The sequence below is a fragment of the Metopolophium dirhodum genome, chromosome 5 (genome assembly GCF_019925205.1).
Source record: "Metopolophium dirhodum isolate CAU chromosome 5, ASM1992520v1, whole genome shotgun sequence".
NCBI lineage: Eukaryota > Metazoa > Arthropoda > Insecta > Hemiptera > Aphididae > Metopolophium > Metopolophium dirhodum.
This window is the reverse complement of record NC_083564.1, coordinates 8,973,260-9,000,309: the sequence shown is the minus strand read 5'-3', so window position 1 is coordinate 9,000,309 and position 27,050 is coordinate 8,973,260. Positions and strand designations below refer to the sequence as shown.

Sequence of the window (27,050 nt, the reverse complement as noted above, 5' to 3'; positions counted from 1 at the left end):
ATATAATGTATATAATAACCTAATAAGTCACACTGCTTCTGTGTAAAATCAACCGTTCTACACGAAATGCTTTGTGCAACAACCTGATGTGCTCGTCGATTACTGGGCACGGACATTTTATTTAACAAATAACGTAGGTAATCAAAGTAAAGCGCATATTTTTCGAATGATTAACATGTAACGCTAGGATATTATTATGAATTATAATGTACGTACAAATGAGTGAACTACTCTAATGTTTATGTAAGACGAGAAATACTATTTATGAATAATAACAGTGTGTGCCGTCAAGGAACCGTAAACAACTACAACACGACTGTCATTGTTTTATTTGTATTATTATTTTAAGACAGCCAGTTACCATTATAGGCAGTAGGTACGCACACACAAATAATTAAAGAACAAAACATTTAGAATAAGTACATGATTTTCACTAAAAATTTAGTAGGTAGGTTAGGTTAGGCAGGTAGTTGTAATAATGATACGTTTGCATATACACTGCTGATATTATTCACTCGTACTTAATAATGTTATGGACTCGTGTCTCATACAAAAGAATAATAATATAATAATCACACATTATAAGTAAATTATTATATTATATAATATTATTTATTTGCGCGTATAAACATAATTACGTTATAATGTGCACGTTTGGCGTGATGAAATTGTATTTAGTGTGCAGGCAGCTGGTGTTATTTAGTTAGGTACCTAAATACGTTTGGGGTTCCATTTCCTCGCTTGTACAAATCGATTGCGACGGCGTTAAAGTTCGCTTTTGGCGGCGCGCAGTCATTCAATAACGCAACGTATTATTATTTTACAATTTAACCGAAATCCGAGACGCATCGTAAATAATAGGTAGTGGACGCGAACCGACGACGATCTGCTGCGGTCGTCTGAGTTTTCTATCGCAGTTCTTGTTGCACACTTTGCCACCACGACCATATTGCATTAATTGTACCAATCGTCCATTTCAATACAAACTTCGAGTGAAAATAAGTGCCATACCTATAATACGAAAAAACTGCAGCGCGTGTACTGGAACTTGGAAGTACCCAGTAGGTCGGGTTGTACATATGTACGACATTGTACGTTGCCGGCGAGTGTTACATAAAACATAGGTAGGTAATAATATAATTAATTATTACAAAAATAAATAATATTGGATTGCGCAATATTTGTTTCGTCTAAAGACCATTCAATGGTTTTCACTTTTAAACGTTTACAGTGGATAACTGCAACCAGACGTGTTGTTGTATAAGACTTGAGCACACACACGCGTGCGCACAGTCGTCGATACTATATAATAATCTATTGCGGTGACATTACGTTTAAATAAATATATTATTATACGTACACGGTCGTAAATTATAATGTAAAACTGTTGACTGTTGTTGTTGTAGTCGTAGGATTTAAAAGTGACGAGCGACCTGGGTTCGTCATAATATTGTCAATATTTAGAGAGCCGCGGGTAGACCGGATCCTTACAAACATCGTGTCAAACGGATGTTTAAGCCGTTTGGCTTAAGGTATCTATTATACCTCTATATTATTATTATATAGGTACTCCTCGATAATAATTAATCGGTTTTCGCACATCCCATGCGCGGCTACTGGTCCGTGAACAGCTAATGGCGATGAATTAAACAGCTATTCGCGGTAAGCCGACATTTTCGGCGTTGTCCCGACTGAATTATCATCGTGAAACCCAATATTACCTAGCGGATTTGGTGTAGGGGTGGACGACTTTTACGAAAACCGTATAGTTCGTTAAACGCAATAGATAATTCCCCACGAGACCCGTTGAAGTATTTATCAATAATAATAATATCATCCCGAAACACAGTACAATAATATTATAAAAGTAATATTTCTTCATTTCTCGTTCGAATATAAATACCTATACTATATGTAAAATATTAAAAACTTGAAAAATCACTACGTCAAGCACGTAGAACTCAATGACAATACCTACTTGTTGTATAACGAACCCGGCTAATTGTATTCAAAACCGCAGATCACCGATCGGCGATAAAAAAAAAAAAAAAGCGATGTCAGTAGAAATGTTTAAGGTGATTGGTGCATTGGCGCTTGTATATAAGTAGCCAAGTATGTACAGTTGCAATATAAGTTATAACTTTAATAATATGTGATTATCATATACGGTTTGTCCCGGAGTCATACCGATCAAATGTGGTGTTTTGCTGACAGCGATGTTTATGTTCCGAGTCGGGTCGTCCAGTCGCTATGAAGTACTCCGATGAAAAACTCGTGGTATAAATCTGGTGTGGAAATAAGTTGTCGCAGTTCGCGTCGACGGTCACGGTCGAGACACGTAGAATTGCGTCTCGGCGAGAGCGATACAATTAAATATAATATTATGTTTTCAATAATTTCCGGCCTCGTCCATTATTATAATAATACATCGCCACCTCGGTTATAATTATATTTTCCGCGATACTATAACGTTATTATCGTCGCAATGATCGTGGACATTACGCCACTGTAATATTGTGTTTACGATGACGTCAACGACGACGACGACGACGACGACGACGACAAGACCAAGACCAAGACTATACCGCGACTACAGCGGGCTCCAACTGAAGTGTAAACGTCGTCACTAAACTATAATATTTTAATTCACGATATCGCAGTCGGCTTATTGATATCAATAATATTGCTATCGATTTTATCGCAGCTTATACAATCGCTACTTTATAGTCGTGCGTGTATACGTGGTGATGCCGGCGTGAGTGTGCGTGTGTGGAATTTCAAATTATTGGACGATGACGACGGCGGTGATATATATATATAATACATATTATACATAGTTTTCCTGGCCCGAAGACCGATCGACACGAGACGACGGCCGTGGCCGTTCGAAAAACGACATTCTTCGGCACGCAAGTTGCATAATATGATGGTCACGTCGTTGGTGGCGGCAGGGGTGCTCAAAACACGTAATAATTTTCGTCCCCCGGATCGGGCCGCGGGATATCGATAGCGTGTGTATGTGGGAAATCGTTCTCGCCCGCGGTCGGTCGGCCGGCGAAAACGAAAGAAAATAGTTAATGCAATAAAACCGTCTGCGATTTTTCCCGCGAACTCGCGCAAAATTACGACGCCCGGACCACTATAAATTATATATAGGTAGGTCCGTATTATATATACCTATTATAGCATATTATAGCTGGTATATCTGGCCACGGGTGAAAGCGTCGCGTGAAGGTCTCCACGGCCAATATTACGGTACATGAATTTTACAGCGGACAATATTATTATATACACACAGTTTTCCGACTATACGGTTTCCCCGCCCACAATTTTCGCATTGCTCCGCGATAAACATACGGTATTATAATGTATAATATATTGCGCGTGCCTACATTATTTTATCGTACATTATGTTACATGTATAAACAAGCGCAGACTTGTCGCAGGCGTATATAGGTATATATATATATATATATATATATAATGTATGTAGTCGGTTTTATGTATATTTCCCTCCCAACGGAAAACTATACGCGTTCGGCGTCGCTGCCGCCGGGGTCGCGGCGGTATACGGGAAAATCGGACAATACGAATAATATCCACTTGACCCACTTTCGGTGTTTTCCCGGCGCGCGTCGAGAATGGAAATCGTATTAGGTATAGGTCCGCCCGTTATTTGGACACACGTCGGCGGCCGATCCCCGGCGTTCGGAATATAATTTGACGGACCTACCTCCTATATTATATACGATACAACCGCGGTCGCCGTGATGATAACACATTACGGTTATAACCGCAATGGACCACGACTGCGGCGGTGTTGCACTGCAGAGGGTAGTTGTATTCCTCGATACATCGAAACGTACCTATAATATACCTACTGTACGCCGGTCGTACGTCGAACGTACGACGTGCAGCTTGACGCACCCCGTCGATGTGCTGCGGCGGCAAAACGTTCCCCGGTCCTGCAGTGCGATGGGATTTGGGTCGGGGCGACTCACAAACGGTTACCAAACGAACGGTCTAATCTCGTCGGCTCCGGTCGGCCTCGTTTTCCATGCGCACACGTCTGACTTGGAAATATGTTTGTATTTTGGTGTGCCGAAAGTCGCCGCGAAACCCACACGTCGGGCGGCGGATTGCGGATACACATCCGGCGGGGTTTACGTCGCCGCCGTCGTCGTCGCAATGCTGTCGGCGAGGTATTCCCACGTGTGTTTGAGCCGATCGTTTATCACGTCGCGTATACGTCATACGTATCACGCGCATAATATATTATTGTCATTATTGTTAGCGCGAATGTCGCGATACCCCCAGGGTCCAAGCCCTAGCTGAGCCCGATTTCGAGATCCTGCACGCGCACATCGCAGGTATAATATTATAACAAATACTAATAATATTACATTATATCTTATACCACCGCATTATCATTTTTTATTTACGTTGCGTAAAATATATCATTATGTCTGCACCGTGTATGACCCTCTGTCCGTACGTCGACATTTTTCGAGTCAGACCGCCGCCGAGTCTATCCGGATCACGCGAAACAATGAGAGTGTTGGACCCGCGACGGAAAGAGCAAACGAGTTTAAAAGTGTTATGTAAATCGATTTCTTGTTTTGGCTTACGCGACGGTCGCTTACGCTTTTATACGACGACGGGGAATTATTCGGATACGACGCCGGAAACGAGTTATGCGCATATGAAATTCGGTACACATTCAAATGTAAGTGTTTTTTTTTTTTTTTTTTTTAATCACATAAGAATTGTTTTCGGAGTTTTACTACTTCAATATAGTTGTAGAACGAGTGATTTGTTTTTATGGATCAATTAGGCGCGGCCATAATAACTATTGTACACATGTTTAAGCACAGCTGTACGGAACTATAATAAATAATATTACAATACAAATATATTATTATATTATTATTATTATTATTATTAATATCTTGTAATCGTTCAAGTCGTTTTGTACAAATCTACAAAATGTAATTGTTCTAAAAATATATATTGCATATTATTATATTATATTAATATTATATAAATATTGGAAATGTAATTATTTATTATGTCAAAGTGTTGGATGATGTATCTATACGAAAACTAAAAAACTTTCTATAACAAACGCTATTATTTAAAGTTTGTATGAAACAAGACGTTTTACTTTAGTTTGTAGAACTGGAAATAAATTTATATATATATAAATCAATAAACCTTTTGAAAACCAACGCAAAATGAGGTCGGGCCCTACACAAAGGAAAGCGTATTTGTCATTATTTCAAGTGTATATGTGCTCGCACGATTGATGAAAATCTTCTCTTTTAGCCATTGTATAACTCGATTATATGAAAATTGTTACTTTTGCAATAAATGGATGTATTTGTCCAACAGCTCGGAAATAGGTTTTTAAATTCATCAAATATTGTTACTCCTCTTTTTTTCGTCACAAGCGATCCGATCCGATTGAAATTGAAACATTTGAAACTAAATGTATTAATTTACTATTAATATATTATTCACTAGGTACTAATATAGTTATCACTTAGTCGCTAATACTATATTAACCACAAATAATATACATTATATAAAAGTAGGTACCTATAACTCAACGAGATAATTAACACATATTATTAACTCAATTATGTCATAAACGCTCAATAATCTATATGACTATAATGTTATATCATGGTTTAATATATTTGTATCGGTAATTTTTACCCAACACAAATAGATAGTTCTGTCGAAAGCTCGTAATCTGTAATGAGCATGGACCTATGTAATATTCTTATGTTTGCATAATGTTTACAATTCGTCGAAAACTAACCACGGGAACTCGACAAATGGAAACGGCCGCGGCGGTCAAACCAATGTCGACACATTATAATTGTATTTTTAACACTTATACCCAGTTATCGCAGGTAGGTAAGTAGGTACATAAAATGATTAATGTCGTATAGTTTGTATTGACACTCGGCACAATCATGGTGTGTGTGTGTTTTATTCCAAATGACTTACGGCGAGGTGTTAAATAACCGTCGTGTGTGTACCGTCATCGTCGTCATATACTAATATTATAACGCTAATAGTTTACAAGGCGAAACCCTTTTTGGCGGCGACCGTTGCGCAAAACTGCACTGCGGTGCCCATTCTCGCGCGAAGACGACAAACGACAAACGTGAGTAGTTCTCACAGTGGGTACGTGACTACATGACCATATTGTGCATATTATTATTGTCATCCGAGCAATGGCGAGAAACAGCACAAGACGGCGGAGCACGCGACGACGGTGAAAAGCAGAGACCGCGCGAAAAACAAAGCGAGGAAATTGTACCTACGGATATCTATAAGAATCACCGGAGTGCTGCTACGGCAACAGATGTAATAATGTAACACACATAATGAGACGGAGAAAAAATACCAATGACGACACGAGAGAGGAAAAAGAGCTTTCGCCATAGATATGTGTGCGCCGTTGCCTCGAAACCGAATTATTATCGAATTACCTTCACGGTCACTACGTCCGATAGTACTTTCACTTTTTGCCACCACCACCACCACCGCCGCCGCCGCCTTCTTGAACCTAAACATATATATAACACAGTCGTCCCGGTCTTTTGTGTGTGTGTGTGTGAATTCATATATACATATTATATATTATTATGATTTAGCTGTTGCGTCTTCTCGTGTAAATTCGTCTGGGAAAATAATACGTCCGCGGCGGCCGGCGCGCGACTACGTCATTCAGTGGCGTGAAGCAGAAATTTGGTATGGGGGGGGGGGGGGGAGGAGGAGGTGTCATAAATAAAAATTTATTTTGTTCAGAAGTTAATGAAATGTCTCGATGTGTGTTCAATGTCCATTAACGCCAATCCATTTAACCCTGACTGCCCCGTCGTATTTCTTAAATACGTTTTCAAACTCAATGATGAGGATTTTTAAAAGCTTGTAGATACATGGAAAAATTGTATTCTCGCATTCACGAAACGATTGCACGATACTTGTTGATGTAGGTTCTCATAAATGTACACTTGTTTTGCCATAAATTCATTTCTCTCGAGTCTAAATAATATTTGTATGATTTAAACAAAAGTTTGATGTCATTATCGGTGTCTGAATATGAATAATATATCCTGGAAGAAGACGCGAAAACATTGTAACTCACGATGTTTTAAATATCTACTCTGTAGTTGTGTTAAAAAATTGTCCAAGAATTGTTTATACAAATTGGATTTGTAGTAGTTTTCTGCCGTAATATTTCAATTCATTGATGTTTTTTGTATTCTATTGAACTTATAAAAATCAATAACCAAATTTTTAGTATTTTTAAAAATATATCAAATTGAACCACTTCGTTTAGCCATAATAAATTTAGTAAAATTACGAGAACCAAACTTAATAAAAATTCGTTCAAGAGAATTACTAATAAATTAGTGGTAATATTTGATAATAGAGGTAATGAAGAATGATAACAGCAATCGTAATTGTACATAATATGGATGTGTCGCTACTGCGCATGTGCCCTGTGCTTCGGTCGCTTCGGTGCTACGCGGTCAGGTCTATGATGCCACTACACCATTTTCTAATTTGTCCACCGACTTAATATCTATGGGCTATGCACATCACTATATATTATTATTATTTTTATTATACTTGTTTGTATTATATTATACGCGATCCGTATTCGGTGGGTTCGACGGCGCTACAGACTTAAACATCAAGACGTATTGTTGTGTATTATGATCATAATATTACGTTCCGGGGCCGCGAAAGTCCGAGATCGGAGTCGTTTCCTATATATAGGTAATAGCTGTATAATGGACGACGTCACCCGAGAGGCCGGTGAAAATAATACGAGAAAAACGCTTATTGCGTGCCGCTGTCCGACTGAACGACGTAATAATAATAATAATAATAATTAATAACATATATCATATTTCGCAGCGCAGTGTCGGCCGTTCATCACGTAGGTTATACATCTATGTTATATACGTGTATCGAGTGAGTATCTATGTTGTGACGTGTGTATATACCGAAAACCCTCAGTGGCACGGCCGAAGTGTCGGCGACCCGTGTCGACGACGCCGCAGAAGGTTATACGGCGCCGAAAACAATATTGTGCCGGATATCATATTATAATAACAATAATAGTGTCGCATCAGCAGCGGCTGGTAGGCTGGTTGTATAATATTATACAGCCTGTTCAAATAGACCTGCAGACACTGCGCAGCTTAAAAAGTGGTTTTTAACGCGGTAGTGATCGTTGCAACGGTCCGGCGATCGGCGTTCTTCGCACTCCGCTATGCCCGTATATACACTGCAGGGTGGCCCACGGAAAATAGACGTTTTTTTTTTTTCATAATCGAAGTACTCTGTATTGTTTTTTAATTTTAAACAATCGTTCTATTCACATGACATTATAAATAACCGGAATGCCAGATACATTGGCATTTTAAGTAACCATAACTGCCCACTCCCCTCTGTGGCACGGAACCCCGAAAAGGCGCAGAGAGGGCGAGAGACCATTCTTGAGACGCTTCTCTGCAACATACGCTGACACTTGCGCCGAGTCATGAACCAGTCGGTCTTCATCATAATAATAATAATATATACCGAGCATTGCTTGTTCAAAAACCTTATTGTGTCACATGGTTCGCGAATCACAAGACACTACATGCTTATTGTTTTTCTTCATCGCATATTCTCGTCAAGACATTGGCTAGGCACACGAACTCCTTCGCGAACTCCAGAAAATATTATATTTACGGTTGTCGGGGGGGCCGTGCTCATTATTATTTGATGGGAGAGGACACGTCGTGAAACAAAACGAAGACGCCTAACGTCAGACGCGGTGGCGGCGGCGTTCAGTCCAAATATACTTTACGAGCGCACATAACCGCGGTACTATTATATGGTCGTTCGTGATATTGCTGTACTGTAATCATCGAACCGTAAAAGAAAGCTATTAAAAAAAAATAAATAAATAAAACAAGTTTGGAAAACATTATAGGATAATATACATCATGATGTATATTGGCATTAAACATATTATTATTATTATTCTAGTTTAATGTCGAAAAATAATGACACAAGTCCTCCTCCGAACGACGCGGTGCGCACGTGGCACAAATTCCGTATAATATATTATTTCCCCGAACGACGGAATATGCATTAATAATAATAATAATTACCATCGATGACGTACGATGAACCGGTGGAAAACGCGTGTCGCGGATACCGTCCGCGACCATAATAATGTTACCTAACGAACTATGTCCACGTGTTATTATATCGAAAACAAAAAAAAAAAACCGTCGGGCGTTACGATTTTTGGGGGTCATCAACCAGCGAGCTGGCCGTTTCGTATTATGATTTATCATTTGTCCGTGTAAACATGTTTTGAAATCGGCCAAACCGCCGATCATCACGACCGTCGGCCCATTCGCCACCGACTCATGCCATCGAGTTTGTGATGTTTTATTTGTTTTCGTATGATTCTGTTTTAATATTCTTTTGGCGGTCCCCCCACGACGGTTTTGATAAGATAATAATATTATTGTATTTCAATAAATGAACAAATCAGTAGATGACGATTATCGAAAGTATATAAACACAATTAATACACCTCTAAAACAAAATATACATAAATAAAATAGAATAAAAAACACCGGGGCATTTGGAAACAAACAAATTTTAATTATACTTTTCTTAGGAGTAGAAATTTGTTTTCGAACGTCACACGAATATACTATAAAATAAATTTGTGTACATTACAAACTACGTGAGTTAAAATTTAGTTCAAATACCGACGTCGAACTTAATACAGTGCATTTTTCGTCTGAAAGTAATTCGTCATGCACGGTTTCAAATTTTTTTTTTTTTTAAACGTATTATTGTTAAATAGAGAATAAAGAAAACGACAATAATGAATTGAAGACGTATTATTTTCTGAAATAACTTTTCCAATTTCATAGTATTTTGGTATTCAAAAAAGTAAAATTAATATGAAATTAATTCGTTGGTCAAATTTCACAAAATGCAACACTGTAATATAGTCATATGGGGCGCACAAATTCCCCGCCTTTTTTCGTTTAACGCTGCATTAAGTACTCCAACAAGTTCTTTGGGCTAAAATAGTTTTTAGGTATTACCATTGATTGAATATGTATATATTGTAATATTATGTTTGTATGTACTATATGTGAATGTGACTATATAAATATATTTAATATGAATTTGTATATTTATTCAATGGCATTATACCTATACGTTCACTGCAGCGGACTACGAAGTAAAAAGATACGGGTTTTAGTAACAGAGAATATGATATTAATATCCTATACGAATTAATTGAAAACGGATCTGATCAATCAGAAGCAATTCAATCCAATCCAAAGGTAGAACAGTATTATCCGCGTTAATTTTATACACACGGGTACATATTATTTTGAAATTTACCTGACCGCCGTCAATACAGCAGCTGCGGCTGCTGTGTAGGCACAACATATACTACATTTTACCCATTTAAATCGGCCATTCGCTGAAATGTTATACATATTATACTACAAGTACCTAGGTACATTATTATTATTATTATTGTAATCACTGTAATGGGTGTAGTATAAATAATTTTGAAAATACCTATCTACCGGCTGCTGCGCAGACCGCTGGAAAAGCGTGTAGAATTTTGAAAACAAGGAGTTAAAGATAAAATTGCCCGTACTATAATTGACCCTGACCCTGTCGTAATGCGGTAGGTATTCTATACATATATATATTATTATATTATACCTTATTATTGTACTGTAGGTATATACCATAGACGTGTTTGTCTTCGGTTGTTTATTCAGGTGTCATTCGGAACGTACTATACTTCAATAAACAAAAAATAAAATAATAATAAACCGTTGTAGCAGTTAAAGAACAATATCGTTTAATCATTTATTTATTTATAACGTACGCAATAGAAATTAGTTTCTGAAACATTAATTGTTTCTAGAACGTTGTGTAAAAATAATGTATAACGTTCATAAAAAAGTTCTTAAAAGTTAAATATATCGTGTGCACATATAATATAATAATATATAGTTTATTGTACGCAATTATTTTCCTATGTAATATATTATACTGTATAGTATAATATAGTGTATACCCAAACACTTATTTTGTACACATACATGTTCAAATTAATTAAAAACTTAATTGATGTCCATTATTTTATCAGTGATAAAATGTTTAGTACCTATTATTGAAAAACCGACCAAAAACTAATACTTCAACGTGGTTCAATTGTTAAATAAATTATTGTATTAGTTTGCCACGAGGAAATGCTTTTATATATTTTAGTCTGACGTAAATCAAAAGCAATTATTTCACTTGACCATAATTCGATTGTTAATCAAATTCGATGACGTTTTGCAAATTACCGTGTATGATGTTCATTACGTTTAACTCTTAGGTATATAAAAATAATAAATCATAAAACCATACATTATGACATCTATTGTAATGGATGTCCTCATCTGTATTTATTTTTATATTTAGTGTGGTTCTGTACGAAGGTTATTTATTATCTCTTTGGATTAAAACATTCCTTTGGTTTATTTAATTAAACGTTGTTCAGTTGTTGTTTTCCGACAATTACAAAATGCATCAGTTACATACTTATGTTGCTTAATGTATATTATGTTATACAAATACAACAATATTAGTTGTTAGAATATACAACAAATATTGCGAAGGTATCTCTATCCATTCTTAAAAGGTTTCGAACACAGTGTTTACTAATACATTAAAGTGTATCCATGTACAACCTTTATTTATATTTTTTATCGAAGTAAAATATACGTATTAGGTAGGTATACTGTAGGCCATTTACTCGTTTAATTATCTGGCATATAAGTGGTATATTTTAGTTACCTGGTATGGGAATGAAATAATATGAATACAGCATTTATATATTTTAATATCTACGTTATTACCGCGATCGTTTATTAAAATAATAATAATATTTCTAACCTTCAAGTTATATTATTATTTTCAGTCATGTTATCGTAAAATAACCTTACAATACGCTTGCAAATAACTCGTTAAATTTTCTCGCACGTTTAATGTCAGTATGTATTGATTTTAGCATGATTTTTTTAAAATTGTAATTAATAAAGTCAATAAAAATACACATTTCATTTTAAATTAGACATTAAAATTATAATGTTAGTTTAAATTTAATTTGACTAATTTAAAAATAACAAATTAAAAAACACAGCAGTTGATATTATGACTTGAACGTAAATGTCTTAAACGATGTGACTTGAAAATCAACTTGATGTTGAAACAGAAAAATAAAAACAAACAAATAAAAAAAACCTTAACATTTTTGTTACACCCTACACACAATTATTAAAATAATATAACAGTCAGTACATCTTTATATATGTAAAAAATACAAAATATTACGAAAATCAGAAGAAAACAATTTCACAAACATCCTATTTCAGAAAACCATATTTTTATTTTACAAGATAATCATAATTTAAGTATAGATTACTTAACTTTGATGTGTTAAGTAAAATAAATATAGTATATCATTTTGTATTAAGTTGACGAAAGTATATAAAAAAAGAAACCACTAAAATAAATGAAGGTTTTACCTAATGTAGATTTATAATCAATAAAAACGTGTTTTATAATTTAGGGCAATCAGCAAATGGCAATTATATAATAGAATAATATGTATGTGTTACTATAAGAGAGTATTATAATTAAATCAAAACAAGCAAGGACGCTCTAAGTAATTATTATTTGATTTTTTTCAAATAAATTTGATGTCTGTATTGTGGTTTAAAAATATGATTATAATTAGGTACTTACATGAACACATTATAGAAAATACTGACATATTATACCTACATGTAAAAGATGAAATGGTTAGAAGAAATTGTAAAAAGAATATTTGTCTACTGACCTACATTATCATTGTTCTGTTTTGTATTAATTTTAACAACACACACACATACACACATTTCAATGAATAGTGATTTCACGGAAAATATTAACGTGACTTGTGTCGTTTAAACAAGGAGATGCTGAGCATAATATAATATTATAATCTTAAAGTCCTTAATGTCCAATAAGTATACTATGGATGGGTATAAAAAATAAATTTAATAACATTTAGGTAGATTCCAAAACGGTTAATAAGACGTTATAGGTTTTGTTTTTAATATTGCCATGATAACGTTAAAAAGGTTGATCATTTTTGTTTTTAAATTATAAACGTAACGTCCGTTGTACAATCGTTATCTTTTAGTCATTATCCGTACACTTAATAAGAAAAATTAAATCATTTTTTTTTAGGTAAAACAATATCATTTTCTCAGGCTGATTGGTGATTGATAATAATATGTATTCGATTTCATTTATGAATGATTACGTCAGTAGGTACCTACGGAATAATCTACGAAGGTCGTTTTATAGTGATTTCGAATCATTACGACTACTTACAATACTTATATTATTTTTTTTGAAGCGTGTATATAATATAATATTATATATGTCTAACATATTATTATAAACATTGTACAATCATTAATAGTTATGGTACATATTATATTTATATTTTCATACTCAAATAGTGTGTACATAACATATAATATGTATCTACTTTTATATACTTTTATATAATTATATTAGTTTGATCGAGCTAACATAAAACTCTGACAAATATTGTGTTGAGATAGAGATCGTTTTTAGTTATGCGTTTTATATGTTTCGTGATTTCCATTTTGATTAAATTTATGATGTACACATTCACTACAGGACTAATAAGTCGATTTCCGTTAGTATTTGTACCTGTTAAGTTCTTATATTATTATAGATTCGAATACACAAAATAAAATATGGTCATATTATGTGTTCGACGCAAATCATACAGGCGCAGGTGTTATTTCTGACGATTTCTGACGAATACAATAAATTTGACCTCGAGATAAAGCTAGGAATTTTTTTATATTTCTATATTTATTTTAATTTTTTTTTAAACTATACCGAATTAACCTTTCATAATAATAATTGTGAACAAAAAATCAACAATTTTTAGCATGTCCGTCGAAACCTTGTATATCGATAACTTAAGATAAAAACAAATTTCAACTTATCAAAAGTCAGCATGTAGAATGTATGTAGGTACTAGGTATGCGTTTAGACGTTGTCGCGTATATATCGATATGAGGATATAGACATATAGTGTGTATTTACAAAAGTAAATTAAACGCTTGTATCCATTATCAAGAGAGTCTATAATTCATGGTTGATTGCCAATGTCCATAATACATTTATTAGTTTTTAGGCAAACGTCATGTATGAAATCACATTACCATGCGGATGGCTGTTGTATTATAGGAAAACCGACGTAGACATTTTCTTAACACAAATCATAGAGTAGACGATTAGATGAAAAATGAATCGAAATATCTCATCCCCTTTAAAACGAGAAGAAAAAAATTGACAGTGAAAATGATAAAATATACGATTTTTCTACACGGGCTTCTACAAAATAATACACTCATATTTGATAAATACGATAAATATTACATAATCTCTAAAATGTGCTTTTATATGGGCAATATATTTTTTTTTCTACGAACTCGCCATGTTTTACAAATCGCTCTCATTTTTCACCACTGAAAGCTGCATATATTCGGTTAATTTATTGTATTATATTATGTAAAGGCACACAAATCTGGACTTGGTTGGTGACAGATTTTTATTAAATTTAATAAAGATAAACATTACAACATTAGTTGACGATTCTAGTAGTGCAATTTTTGCTGACAGTATTTCGAAGACGAATTGGATCTTAAGAAGAAAATATCATAATATTATATAAAACGTACCAAATCAATATATTATATTATCAAGAAAAATCAAAATAACTATAAAGGACGACGTTTACCACATTAAATGTCATTATAAGTTAGCATTCAATATACAAACATCAAGCCGTGACTCAAAATATCATGAAATTGAATTATTTAATTTTGGTCGTTTTATATTGTATTTATTAACCAGCCTATAAGATACTGTAAATCCAAAAATATTATGATTATTATCAATTTATTTTTAATTATCTTAATATTTATACTTAAGTATAAGTACATTGGTAAGCATAAATGTATAATATTATGTTATTTATTTGATATCATTATTCTCCTTCCTACAAAATGAATTGTTAAGGTTTCGGTTTCGTTATCTTTTTTACCCTTTCACTTACGTTCACTTTTTTTCAGTCGTTCAGTTTTGAATCGTCTTCCGTTATCGAATAACGTATATTACATATTTTAATCAAATGAACGAGCACTACATACATCTCAACAATGTGTGAATATTTTAGTAGCTATGGCTAGAGTTTTGCATTCAATTTAAATCATACAATTCTGTTAAATCGTTGGAATTTTGTTTAATAATTGATTGTTATGTTTAAGAAGTATTTTGCAGTATTATATTAATGTAACAATGATAACATAAATTATAAATAATTTACCACGGTATACCTAACGTGCACTTATAATAAACACAATTATATGTTATGTTGAAAAGGTACATTCAAAATATAAACATAATATTCAAGTTTCAATTTATAGGTATTACGACACTTTTTACGAGATCTGACCTTCAGGAGTGTAGAAACTACCATAACTACCCAAAGGAATACGGAATACCTATTTTTTAAGACCAAACTACTGATCACAGATAACTGGACAATTTTAATTAAAATTATTAAAAGTTAAAATGAATCTAACAGTACTTGTACAATAGTTCAAATCATTGAACCATTCATTGCAAGGTTGTAAGTTCTGTATTTATTGTATAATAAGGTAGGTACCTACACTAAATTATAAATATAATATTAAGATAACTATTGACTTATTGTGGGTACTGAAATAAATCTTATGGTAAAATATTGTGTACTACTATGAGTATTATATGTATGGTTTAATTGAGATTTATTATTTAAAGGTTGGGTTGTACATACAAATTTTAAATAATCCATAATCATCGGAAACTGATAAGAAAAAACTAAAATTCGTATTTTAATTTATTATTATATTTTATGATAAAACAAAATTCCGTACAAAAGTTATGTAGGATTTTACTATTGTTGTTGAATGTTTGTATCGTTACGAATTGACCTTGACACAAATAAGTAGTCAGTCAGCTTCCGGTGATGGGTATAATAAAATATAGCAATAGATTGTCAACTGAAAAGTTGGATTTATTACGTCTTTTATCAACATTTTGACGGTTCAAATTCTCATTAAAGCCATTGGTATGTTTCAGACGCGTCATGTTTGACTATGTGCATAATGGGCTTATTATTTTGCATCGCTATAGTTTGCCAAAAAATAACATAATAGAATAATATTATTATGTATGCGAATGAAAGTCGTAGATGACTGAATAGTTTAACGCGACGGCGAACGTCGAGAGTTGATAGAATATTAATACTATATTATTATATAAATAAAACATCGGATTAATGTAACTCCAGGTATATTAGTAGGTACCTACCTATAATATTATTATTGTAATAAAACGGTACATGAAAAAATAATTGACAAAAACAACATAGTGCCGTAGAACTACTAGTGTAGGCAATTTTTTATGACCACGTGTATTGTTAGTTATCTATTCGTGAGGTGTATTTTTTATTTATTCTTTTTCTCGTTTCCGGAACTCCGATTGCATTCGCTCGGTAACACACTAACGTCGAAGATTTAAAATAAATACAATATTTTTTTTATATTATACCTATTTAATTGCTGCGAGTATGTAATACGTACATAAGAAACGCACGACGCATTATTATCGATTATTATTACTAGTTATTATTATCTATTATTATTATTAATATTATTATTGTTAATCGACGTGTTCAGCACACGATAAAAAAAAACATAGTATTTATAAAAAACGATCAGGTCTCACGGCCGACACCCCGAAACCAGCTTTCCCGATGGCCGGCGCGCGTGCAGGCGACTGCATCAGTGGCGGTGGGAGCGCTCGTCGTCCGTGGCGTAACAAACCGGTATTCGCGGTGGTTGTCCCCCTTTGCCGGCCATCGCCACTGGCCATAATATACTAGCGCGGCCGCCGCTGCCACCGTCGATTTCTTCTTCGGTTGCGTAACCACGGTTAGGTTATAGCCACTGTGCGGTCGTAACATTGCGTGTGAAACGGGAAAGAAAGAAGAAAAAATCCATTTCACGTGAAAAATAATAATGTTAATCCACCGTACGGCTGCTGCGAATAACAAAGGTTGGAAAACAACAGCTATACACGGGATACATCATTATGATAATATATAGTTGTGTATGTTATTATATTTACAACATCTAATGATGTCGCCGCGAAGATCCCGAGCCAGTGGCTGTCATACGACGGCAAACGTAAACAAAATAATATGGTGTACACGATATAAGACTGCCCGAGACTGCTGCAGGGGGGCGACGGCCTAATCATTGAACACAGTTTCTCAAATCAGAAAATCAACTATTCAAATTTTGCCCTGCACCTACGAGTAATATAATGTTGTTCAGGGTCAAATTTGAGGGACCGTCGCCCCGTTCTCCGGGCAATCGGACAGCCGCTGATGGCGCGTAGACTTGAACGACCGGCGACGACACGCAAAAAACACGGTTGTCGCAAAGGCGCCTTTACGACTCGCGGCACACTGCGACACTTTGTTGAATGACGGTATACCTAATGACTAGGACCTATCGATATTTTCCTAATCAACACGGGGTACACTGGTAGGGGCTGTTTTCCGTGGTGTCGCGGACGGAATGACGTGTTTTCGTGTACTCACGTGAGACTAGTGCTCCAGCTGAACATCTTCCGTATCTTATCCTTGTCGTCCATGTCGTCGTCGTCGTCGTTTTCGCCGTATACGTGTGGCGAACCTTAGCGACTCGCGTGTCGACCACGAATTATCTTATACAATAATAGTATATGTAGATAAAAGAGAAAAAACGAAAATGCCGAAAGAAAATTTAAAAAAAAAAAAAAAACAGGAGAAAAACTAATTATTACGATAACGTTTGAACGTCGCGTGCGGACGTGTTTCCGACGTTATAATATTATAATATTATTGTGTTATTGTTTTATTTTTACGTTTCGACGCGAACGCACACTGCATTCACGCTCACACTGCACGAGTCACCGACGCGACGTAAGTGAAACGATTGTGCAGACTTGGCCACCGCCACCTCCACCGCCACCGCCGCCACCTTCGTCGTCCACAGGTTGCAGCGGGTTGGTGCCGGAAGAATAATATATAATTCACATTATAGCAATAAGAGGCGCTACGAGTTTGGCGAACGCGTATTATTCGCACGCGTAATAATATCTATCGGCGTGTGTGTGTGTGTGTGTGTGTGTGTGTAAGATGTCGTATATTTTGTGTGTGTGAGTTGCATATTTTGTGTTTGTGTGTGTGTGTGTGTGTCGGGTCTCGAGCGAGCTCGTTTTCACTCTTCGTGGTGGCACCGTCCTCCGAACATCGGGTACGTGCGCGCGCGCTCGCCCAGGAAGGTCGACCGGGTGTACCGGTTCACGTGCGACATTCCTACGACGACATTCGACGATGGTCCCACATAATAGTAATAGTAATAACTAATAATAATAATGGTAGTGATAATAATAATGTAACGCGCGTTCGCTTTTTTTTATTTTCTTCATTTCATTCTTTCTCTTTTATATTTTATCACAAACGACTTATCATCGACGTAGTCGTAACATCCGATATTCGAGCTGTATACGCGTTAGAATGTTTCGTACGCTGTATATACTTTATAATACACATATTTTATACCTACCTATCTAATATAATGATATTATTATAAGCCCGTCTTTACGCGGTCTCCGGCCGACTGTTGCGGATCGGGTTGGTAATAATATTACAATTAATATGAACACGTTTGAAATTATAACTGCGGCACCTATATACTTATAAATATTATTATTATGTATCAAGAAGGACGAAATGATTACAAGTTAAAAATAAAACAGCAATAAGGATCAAAATACGTGGAGGTTCTGCAGGTAACTGCAGAGGCAAGCATATATAATATATATTCTACACACTTTTTAGGCTGGATTTATAGCGGTGACCTATGTTGGCGCTGCGGTGATACAAATTGCTTAGGTAATTCGCGTGATTTTGCAATATTATTATAATATATAAAGAATATTTCATCGTAAAACAGATAAATTCATCACCTTGCAAATATAATACTATTAGCCTTGCATATTAAAACATTAATAGTTTGATATATTATTATTATATAACTATAAAGACCTATTTTAGAGTAGTTGTTTTACCTACATATTATACTTGCGTAACTCCGTGTCGATATCGTAATGATACATTTGACGAAATAATGCTTATTGCAGACAAAACTCGCGGATCTCATACCGACCAAAATTTGTACCCACATACGCAGATACGACAATAATATAAGACTTTAGGTTTTCAATGAAAATAATCAAACCACTCGTATTTGTATCGATCAATAATCTTAAGCGCTATAGGCCGCCTATAATAGCTGGTACTACAACTGCACGGATAATATCTACGGATGAAATTGTTTTCGATTACGATCAAAATGAACCTAGGTATGCGCATAACCAAGTAGGTAGGTAGGTATAAAAAAATGTTCGGACACCATGATCAAGTGCGGTAAGTGGCATGTCTATATAGTTTAGCTCACCTCGCCACAGGAAGGTGGTGTATTATTTATTAACAATTTGATCTTGATGAAATACTATAATATTCGTGTCGGTCAAATAACAGACCCTAAGTGGAACTCTTAGAAAACCGTTATAAGAGTTACTGGTAAAAATCATTAACGATCAATAACTTTAAACGTCATGTAAGTATTGCACAAACCTATGGAAATATGTCGTATGTGTAGTTTTCTTATTATAACCAATCTTGAACATGTGCATCTAGAGTGATATTATTATCAAAATTAAAAAAATAAATAATCACCATAGTTGAAACCTTAAATCTCTAAAGAAATACTGTTGACAACCAAATTTTAAAATGCCATGAATGTTATATCCGATAACATCATACGGATAGCCTTGTATCGCTTAACTCAGATCTTAAAACGGAATTATTTAATTCAATCTATATTATATTATATTTTTGCTCATCAAAATATGTCTCTATTATAGTATCCAAAAGTCGCAAATTGTGTATTAAACGCAATAGAAAAACTGTAAAATAAAATTCTATGCGTGCCACACGATAGGTAATAGGTATACATTTAAGTAATTTAAAAATGTCTATTATAGTATTATATAAGGATAACAATCAAATAGTCAATACAATTATTAAAACTATGTTATAGAGTACTCTCCGTCATCGTTATTCAGTATTCACTAGAGGCGCGTAACAGTTTTCCTCAAAATTGACCCTCACCTTCAAAGGTTATATACTTCAATTTCTGCCAGAAAAAAATGTTTATATTATTATTTTATATATTTGTTGAGAATTCTCGAACCAACATCCATCGAACATTATAATGATTTCAGCTCACCTCACTTCGTATAATCTCTATGTCATATCAAGATCACTAAGCGTCCAAGTATATTAAATTATAAAGTTAAATTTTATAAAAAGTACAAAATTGTAAGCATTTCGTTAATTACAAGTCTTAATATTATACGAATATAAGACTTTTTTTTTCTAGAACCTACATCGTGTAATGATATTTTGAGATATATACAGTCATGGATAAATGTAAAATTATTATAAATTAGCATTATATATTATGATCATTGTTACACGTTATCAGTTCAATATTTTCAGACATTGTACAATAAACGCAAACAACACAGTTACTCATCAATTCGAAAATCCATACGTCAACTGAAGCTTTTGTCAGCATCTGCGGTCAGGCTTCTTAGGTTTCCGGTCGCAATGAAATAATAATAATACGGTATATAAAAAATAGTCAAAAAATATCTAAAACAATAAACAAAAAAATTGTGGAAATCGGAATATAACCTTTGGTAGAAAACGGACATGGTAAAAAAGGGCAAGGGTCGCACTTTGGCCGAAAATATAAAGTTCGTAAACTATTAGGGAATTGAACGCTTTAAGCTTTAATATTTACATTTAAAATACCGTTGTTGTAATTTGATTGATATTTGCACGTAGGAAATAAATCATGATCTTATTTAAAATTATACGCCAGAGATAATATTGTGTAAATATTACATCTACATAAGTAGGTACCTATTTGGTTGTAAGTTTTCCTTTTTACAAAATATATAGATAATTATTCAAGTTGTACCTATCTGTTATATCTATGATATTATCATATTAAAATAAGGCATCACTACAGTGTCAGTGATAACACGCGGTCACAGTGCAACATATTAGTCAACTACTATTAAAAATCAATCGGATTTCATCGTAAAATCGTTTGAGATAGGTAAAAAAAAAAAAGAATGTTAAATTAATTATGATGTATATTGCATTATAATTCAACTAATTCACATGTAATCATCAAGTTTTTTATATCTGCGACTGTGTAGTCATGACGAATCATATAAGAATAATATCACTGTGACCGTTGTAACTTTTGATGGAAAATAATATTCATGACACAAAAGACATTGTTGTGTTTTTTTTTTTGAAACTAAGAGTACAATTTGCAAAATTTCTGAGTGTTTCGAGATTTTCTCGCAAGAATATTGGATATCAAAGCAAATGTGAGATTAAGACTATTTCAGATATGCAATACGCCTGCGATATACCACTTACTTTGATATTGTTGAATTAAATGCGTAACGTGTACGTACTATGCGAATTAAAAACTGTCGTGCACGCACTATATTAAATTTACATTGAGGAAAAAACAGAACAAACGAAAAACTCGTGTTACTTCATCGTATTGTCTCAAACATTTTGCGAATGAACAATACATTTTAACACGGTCAAAATCACACTATAAATTCACTACTATAACATTATTATGGTAAAACGATTATTATTATTATTATATTTTGCCGGTAAGAATTTTTTTAGTGCATCGCAATGTGCTAACATGACTAATTTGATTCGTATTAATTTGTCCGTGTATAATATCTAGCGAACACGAGTTAACTCTTATCGCAATAATAATAATATTATAATTATTATTATTATTAAAGTGTTATATTTTCAGTGTAGCAACCGTGGGCTACACTGCAGCAGTGTATTATAATTGTTCTGTCTTAACAAATTATATTGCTCTGAGATAAACTCCCGCGGGCTCCGATTGACCTATTGGTTGGAACTATTTACATATATGCGTACAATTTAATAATTCAGTAATTCGCTTACGCTCAAAGAAATAACTTATCATGTAAGTATATAATATGTATAATAGTGTACACGCCATAGTTTGACAAATTGTAATAATAATAATTATTAATGATCGCTGCTTGCGTGACAACTAAACGGCGGCGGTCGCATTTTATATTATTTGCATGCGAGAAATATATTGCGGGTAGGTATACAGGTAGGTTATGTACGTTTTTTTTATTTTTGTTTCAACCCTTCCAATTTAGGTACCAAATTTGACGTCAAGGACTGCAGATCTGGATTTTAACCGTCAAATAATTTTTCTGACGCGTCGTCCGTTATCAGTTACGCGACAATGATTATTACATAGTACCTATCTATCTGTATATATGCACGTGTGGGTCGTAAACTACAGCTAGAGCTATTAAAGTCGAGAAAGTCTGATATTCTGCAGCTCGCAGCGGTCAGTGTAGTTGCGGTGATTGTGTATGTTATGATAATATGTTTCAGTGGTCTGAGGTAACTTCCGTAACGTCTCCTAAATTTATCGTCGATAAAAAAAAAATGGCAAAAAAAATGTTTAAATTTAACATTTCGTTATTATATAACATATGTAATAATAATGTGTTTAAATATTATCATTTCAGCGGTTACCATTAACGCACACAATATGATAATAAAAACTAAACTCATGGTTGCATTTTCTTGACAATTGTTTAACGCGTAATCATTATTTATTGTATTCTCAAACATCACTGTGCCAATTAAAGGTTGTTCACTAATTAAAGGTTTAAGGTTATATGTGTATTATATTATTTTATTACATATTTCGTTTTAACGCATATTTCATTCATTCAATTTTTAATTTTACAACAAGCACCTTTGTCCTATCATGTGTTTTTGTACGATTCTATTATCTCGTTCTATGCGTTACTCGAGAATAGGTAAAACAATATTTTGTAGTCAATGTTAAATAATCTCGTTTCAAGTCGGTTTCAGAAAAATCAAACGATGACATATAGTTTTATATTTAACGAAAATAAAAAATGACGTAGTGCTGTTGTATATTTAAACAAAAAAAAAACTACACCATCCACAGGTATGTCATTCAATTATTATATAGACAAGTAAAATAACTGAAAGATTTTTTACTCGGCTTTTAGTCTATACATACTATTATGCACGTTATAATGTACAGTATGCGCATTGAAATAAAAAAATTAAAAAAATGTTTTCAATACCTACTGCAGATGTTTATACATACGCTATGAATACTGCCTCGAGGATATTACAAAAATTGCTCGTGGACTAAAATATTAGTGGTTGAATAAGCCTTGATTATTACGACTCGACTTTTTCTTCTATTGTACCCATACAGATATAATATGGGCCAATAATATTATCATTAATTAACCGCTAAAGTACCTACCTGCGTGCATTTATGAAAGTTTTTTCTTAAAAACTAAAATAGGTTAATTGCGCATTTACTCTTTTTTTCAGACTAATAACTCAACCATTGATTAGCGCCGGTCGTATATACATATTATTTCACTTAGTGTCTGTGGATAGTGCGTTGAATGTGTTTTGTTAAACTTTTGTATGAAATTATCATTTTCCGACAAACAACAATTTTGTACAAACAAACGCGCGAAAGTCGATGCCCCTGCCTACCAATAGGTACTTACTTCGTAATAAAATGCAGTGTCACTTGATAGGTAAACAAGTTAAATAATTATTACCTATGAATGGTTTGTTTAGATCATAATATTAATATAATAAATGTATTATATATTAATATTTATTCATTGAATTTAATTTCCACACAATTTAATTGTTATAATAATATTAATAAAATATCATCGAAAAACGTCATCTTTTGATAAGTGATAAGATGCCAGATGCGTAAACTTTTCTTGGTTGCCTTTCCAGAAGCTTCAGTAGTAATCCTTGCATGTTCACCAGCTGTTTGATTATTCTCCGCAGGTCATAAATCACGTCCTTCTTATGAGCATCCGCTTTCGACTGACAAAAGTATTTACTGTAAATCATAATGATTTCCTAACCACAATTATTTAATGTAGCCCTCCCCTCACCATTTTATCGCCGAATCTTATTTCATTAGACCCTTATTCCAGTCCTGCAGTTTATAATTAATTTAGTTTTTATTTCATGGCGGTTTATTCAAATAATTACACCACGACTAAAATTTCGAGGAGCTTACAATTACATTATTTTAATCAAACAATTATCTCATGAACAAAATATGAGTAATATAATAATTTTATTCATATAACATTTAATATGTACATAACATATTATTCAACTCTATTTTATATAAAAACAATAATTTCAACTTAAAATACCTACTTATAGTTTTAAAAATTGTTTTTTTAAGTAGCTTAATTAAAAAGTCGAACACAAGAAAATACAATTTAAATAATAGACCATTATATTTTGTAAGTTTGAGTTTTTTTAGATTTGATGTCTATTGAGATTTGGGACTACGGTATTACATTTGACATAATTTAAAGGAGATGTAGCTAACGAGTTCGACCAGATTAACCTGCCTCAGGCTAATCAGAGAAATATAATAAAGGTTCTGTTGTCGTTCGTGACGATTCTAAAATGAAGAACGATTTGAGTTAAATTATTATGCTCAACGCAGACGGAGAATATTTAATGTATATAATCTAACCTAACCACACTAATTATGTAAGTTTACCAGGACTTTAAGACGTTCTGAAAAAAATAAGAAAAAACTTAAACTTTCAGTTAAAGTTTTTAATGAAAACCAATTATTAAAACAGAAATTTCGATACAATTGGGAATAAACGGCATTGTTAACTCAAAATTATTTATATATATTTTTTTAATTTTGATAACCACTAAATATGCATGAAATCAGAAATCGATTAATAAAAAAAAAAAAATTGGCTGTAATTGATTTTTTGTTTTATCAATATCGTTTTAAACTGATATAATATTTTATAACAAAATGTCAATATGTATTATGTATATGACTTTTATATTTATTTTCTAAATATAAAATATGTAGAAAAGAGTTTTGTTGACATTGAAGTCGGTTGTTATCATTATTCGCTGCAGTATACATTAAATTATGGTTTAAAATGTTTATCTTTTAAAATAAGCCAAACTTTCACCCTTTAAACAGCTTTGTTACTTACATTTTAATATCTATAAGATTGTTTTTGATAACTGAATTGCGTTTTCAATATTAAATTAAACACAGCACGGTTTTACATTTTAAACGATCATACGATCTGCTGCATAAACGGATACTGCAGTTTTGATTGAAAATGAAGTAATGCCGAGGCCGGTGAAATGAACCCAATGAAAAATTTATAATTGGTGGAAGCAAATAAAAAGTAATTTAATGACTGAAGTGTAGGCATACACTACAAATTTGAAATTACAATATTAAACATAAAATAATCAATTCAAATTCAATATAAATTGAAAACCAAATAGTAAACTTGATTGTTTTGAAGGCTCACTAAAATTGAAAAAAAAACTCCTTGTTTGATTGGTAATTATTATTTTTTGAAAAGGAGAAAATGGAAAAAGTTGTTGTGTAACAAGGGGCAAATATCTATATATATATAATATTATGTATATTGTATATAGCATGATTTGTCAATTTTTATAAACAAGGTAATTTGAACTGAAAAGTTATAACAGTGTGAATATGAGTAACATTGAGTAACCATTAAAAATATTTTTTTTGATATTTTATTTTAGAGAATATTGAGACACTCACCTAGTTGAATACATTTTTTTCTTGATTTAATGCAATGAGATCGATATATGAAAAAAAAAATTACGAAAATGTCTCGTACTTACTCGAGTTTATTGTAATATTATACTAATATTACTTACCAGAAATCACGGTTTGTTTATATTATTAGTTATTAGTTATTACATAACGGCAGTGAAAATATTGCTAGTAAAATAATATTTTGGTTTCGTTGAATGGAACAAAAAAAACTAATAACTAAATATGTTGCGGATTATATTTCATGACGTTTTTACTGTTTTAAAATGTTTTGATTTTAGTACAATACCTACATTATAGTGTGTTATAATTTATATTTATTAGATGCCTGGATGGTGCAGTTAAAATATATGAACAATCAAATTATTTCAGAGTACAGGTTTTTGATAAAACATTTTTTTTTTTTTTTTTAATAAAACCCGTTTATTATTCGTAATCATTTATTGAATTTTCATGGTTCGTTAGACTCGTTATAATATTATAAATAAAATATAAAAACCAAATTGAATAATGTAAAATGTATCGATTTGTGGTAATCCGATAGTAATATATGCCCGAGCAAATATCTAAATACTAAATTATGTACCCGATACTGACTCAATACGAGTAATATTGTATTTATTTATATTTCTCAACTGTAAAATAAAAATAAAAACCAGAGAAAATCACTGTGCACTGTAGTAGGTAGTTTCAAGTGTACCTAACCATTGAGTAGGTCACTGTTTTCCGTCCCTGAATTGTTTTTCCCTGATTATTTTGAAAAGTACCATAGAACTGATTGAAGTGTTTTTATCGTCCCAAAAAGAGATTACAGACTGAAAAATTTTCTTTTAAAAGGTACACGTCATTATTGTAAGACGCTTCGCTCAGAATTTAAAAACGTAGGTACCTAAATGTAATTAT

General features: G+C 33.2%; 1 protein-coding gene across 2 annotated transcripts in view; it reads right to left on the bottom strand.

The window, feature by feature from the left end:
• LOC132945965 (ABC transporter G family member 20) overlaps positions 1-21,992 on the bottom strand; it is a 53,588-nt gene extending 31,596 nt beyond the window's left edge. The window contains exon 1 of one of the 2 annotated variants that reach the window (XM_061015819.1): positions 21,833-21,992. Coding sequence is in view for 1 of the 2 variants with exons in the window: in XM_061015817.1 (XP_060871800.1) it covers positions 17,864-17,916 (53 nt within the window). In the remaining variant the exon portion in view is untranslated. Of the gene's footprint in view, positions 1-17,863; positions 18,252-21,832 lie in introns of those variants that run through there. The other variant, XM_061015817.1, reaches the window with a different exon arrangement.
• Positions 21,993-27,050: the final 5,058 nt, after the last annotated feature.